The sequence below is a fragment of the Teleopsis dalmanni genome, chromosome 2 (assembly GCF_002237135.1).
Source record: "Teleopsis dalmanni isolate 2A chromosome 2, ASM223713v2, whole genome shotgun sequence".
Taxonomy (NCBI): Eukaryota; Metazoa; Arthropoda; class Insecta; order Diptera; family Diopsidae; genus Teleopsis; species Teleopsis dalmanni.
The window spans coordinates 211,480,067-211,482,926 of record NC_051847.1 but is presented as its reverse complement, the minus strand read 5'-3'; the positions used below and the strand labels follow the sequence as shown (position 1 = coordinate 211,482,926).

General features: G+C 29.2%; 1 protein-coding gene across 1 annotated transcript; it reads right to left on the bottom strand.

Moving 5' to 3' along the window:
- Positions 1-791: 791 nt before the first annotated feature.
- LOC119676682 (hepatoma-derived growth factor-related protein 3-like) lies at positions 792-1,202 on the bottom strand. Its single transcript, XM_038087937.1, has one exon. It carries the CDS (start codon positions 1,200-1,202, stop codon positions 792-794), a length of 411 nt encoding a protein of 136 aa, XP_037943865.1.
- Between the last annotated feature and the right edge of the window lie 1,658 nt (positions 1,203-2,860).

Sequence of the window (2,860 nt, the reverse complement as noted above, 5' to 3'; positions counted from 1 at the left end):
GCTAGGATATTGAATTAGTAACTGGTGTCTTGCAAAGCGAATACAGTATATCAATTATCATGACAGCATCACTATTTACATACCGAGTCAGTGTAAATTGACTAGTTATTTATAAACAAATATTGTGCTAACATCCACAACAAATTGTCTCCCACCAATCTTTACAACTGAAACCGAAATAGCAGAAAGAAAGTTCCTCCGATGAATCGAATGTTAAAATACCCAAATTCATATACATATGTGATGTGAAATGAGGAAATGTTTTAAATGAAGAACTACTGTTTTAATTGCAATAATATCATTAAACATATAGTTTCGAACTAGCATATAGTTATTCTGGTTACTATGGTTCTAAGAACAAATTCCAGAACATATTAACGCTTACATAGATCTCGTTAGAAAATATTAACTAATTTTTGAAACTAAGCACAATGGTTTCAAAATTGTATCTCTGAAGTAGATCAGATAATGAGTACAGCGTGAATCCCGGCTTATATAGATTTTATAGAATAGCTGTATTTAGCTGCAAAATATTCAAATTAAAATACTTGTAATTTATAAATACCTGACCTCACAAAATCTGAAACTCCAAAATTATGTAAATGCTTTCTGTAGTGCACGAATAGTGACGTACTTTTGAAGTTTTATTTTTATAAAATATCTATTTTGATTAAATTTTTTTAAATATATTTAATAATTTTATATAAAAACAAAAAAAGTAAGACAACAAAAAACGTGTGTATTTTATAGTTAATTATATTTTTTCTTTTTTCATAATATCATCTATAAACTTATTGAACATCAAAATTCTTTTCTTGTAGGCTTTCATCTCGAGTTTCAATCTCCTTTAGGTGAGTTTGAGTATCAAGCCCTTTTAGTTGAGCTTCAGTGTCGTCGGAATCAGAATCATCGCCACTACTATTATCATATTTAGTTTTAATAGCATGTTCAATCTCTTCTATACCTTCAGCGAATTTTTTATTTTTTAACGTGGATTTTTTAACAAATTTGCCCTTATATTCCGCATAATCAAATATTGCTGAATGCTTTAAACGATTTGTTTGATTTCCATCGCCATAGTACATGACGCGGTAAAAGTATTTTTCTACACCAATTATTTTAGCTGGCCAGGGAACATAGCCCCTTATCTTCGCGAATACAAATTGACCCATTGCGAAGGTATTTCGTTTCTTCTTCGGCATTTTAAAATTAAGTTTAACTCCTCTCGCGCACCTTTAACCAACAGCTTCAAGTTAAGAAATAATCTACAAGTTTTCATATTTTTATGCTAAGTTCCATAGCCCTCACAAGGTTGCATTTGATATATATGGTTTATTTTAACAATTACATTAATTACATGGAGTCGAAATAATGAATGCAGTAATAATTGAAGTATTTTTTCAGGTTTATGCTTACTATGCAAAATCAAATTACATAAAATAGAAATAATATATTGACAAAATAAATAACATATAAGAAAAACGGTTTCATCTTTTTATTACCCTTACATCTGTCATTTAGATAATTTTATATAAACATATATGTATTATTCAAATGCTGCAAAAACAAATATAAGAACACAAATTCAATCCGAACAGTTTACATACAAAGATATACTCATTATATATAATAGCCAATAAGGTTCTTAAGTTTTTCTTTATTTTTTTGTACTTCACTATTGATAATTTAATATATGGTTTTTCACTATTTTAAACGGATCAGCTGATTTCATAGGTAGAACTAGTTTAACTCTTAAGTTAGAACATATCAGCTGATATTGTAGGGCACAACCAATACGGTTTAAATTGCACTTGATGTTTTATGTTTTTATACTAATTTGTCTTGCATCCAAACTAAGGTTTTTTAGTTATATTAAATTGTACGTTTTCTACGTTGCTTACTTTTATGTCAAGTAAATCAGCCGTTAAGACTGAATTAATTGTACCATAAGAATCAGCTGATGCATTCTAACTTATGGGAAACAGAACATTGATTTATTGGCACCAAATTAGAAATCGATAAAAAGGTAATATTAATTCGACAATTGATATTTGGTCTAAACATAGCATATATATAATATTTCCTGTTACAGAGAGCTGTATGTGTTCAGATGTTGTCTTGTATTGTGTGCTATGACCAAAGCAAATCATTTTTGATTATTTTAACTTATTATTTATTTTTTTATTTCATCTATGTCTACGTTAATTTAGTGTATATGTTACCACGTGGATCAATTTTTTTTTAAGAGTATTCATTATTACAGGTATAACAAGTCCGGTATCTGCATAACGTAAAAAAAGTACAACGTAACAACAAAATGCATTTCGAATAATACATTGCAATGTAATAAAATTTGTCAAGTATTTTCTGTGATTATGTTTGGCAATATATCTGATTTTTAAATACTTATAATTATTATTTATAGTATTTACCATTTTTTATATATAGCATATACATATTGGTAACGTTCAACTTTTGTTTTGATTTATAGTTATCAGCTGATTGCGGTATTGTCATACATTTATTATAAAAACAAAGGCCGTGTGCGAGTTCGATTAAATTGAAAGAAATAGTAAATTTCGAGTAGGGTAAATTAGATAAAAATTAGGGGCGTGTGCGAGTTAGGCTAAGTTGATGCTTAACCATATGGGAGATTTTTTGGGTTTTTTGCACGTATCGACACATCACTACATTATCGGCGCAACTTAGAATTTCACTCATTTAGAACGTAACTTAGGACGTCTGCGAGTTAGGCTAAGTGGATGCTAAACCAAATGGGACTTTTCTTGGGATTTTTTGCACTGCACACATTTAGCCATTTATCAACACGTATCGGCACATCACTATATTATCGGCACAA

What these genes read in the sequence shown, in the direction of transcription:
- LOC119676682 (XM_038087937.1), bottom strand. Translation starts at nt 1,202, where the DNA reads ATGCCGAAGAAGAAACGAAATACCTTCGCAATGGGTCAATTTGTATTC.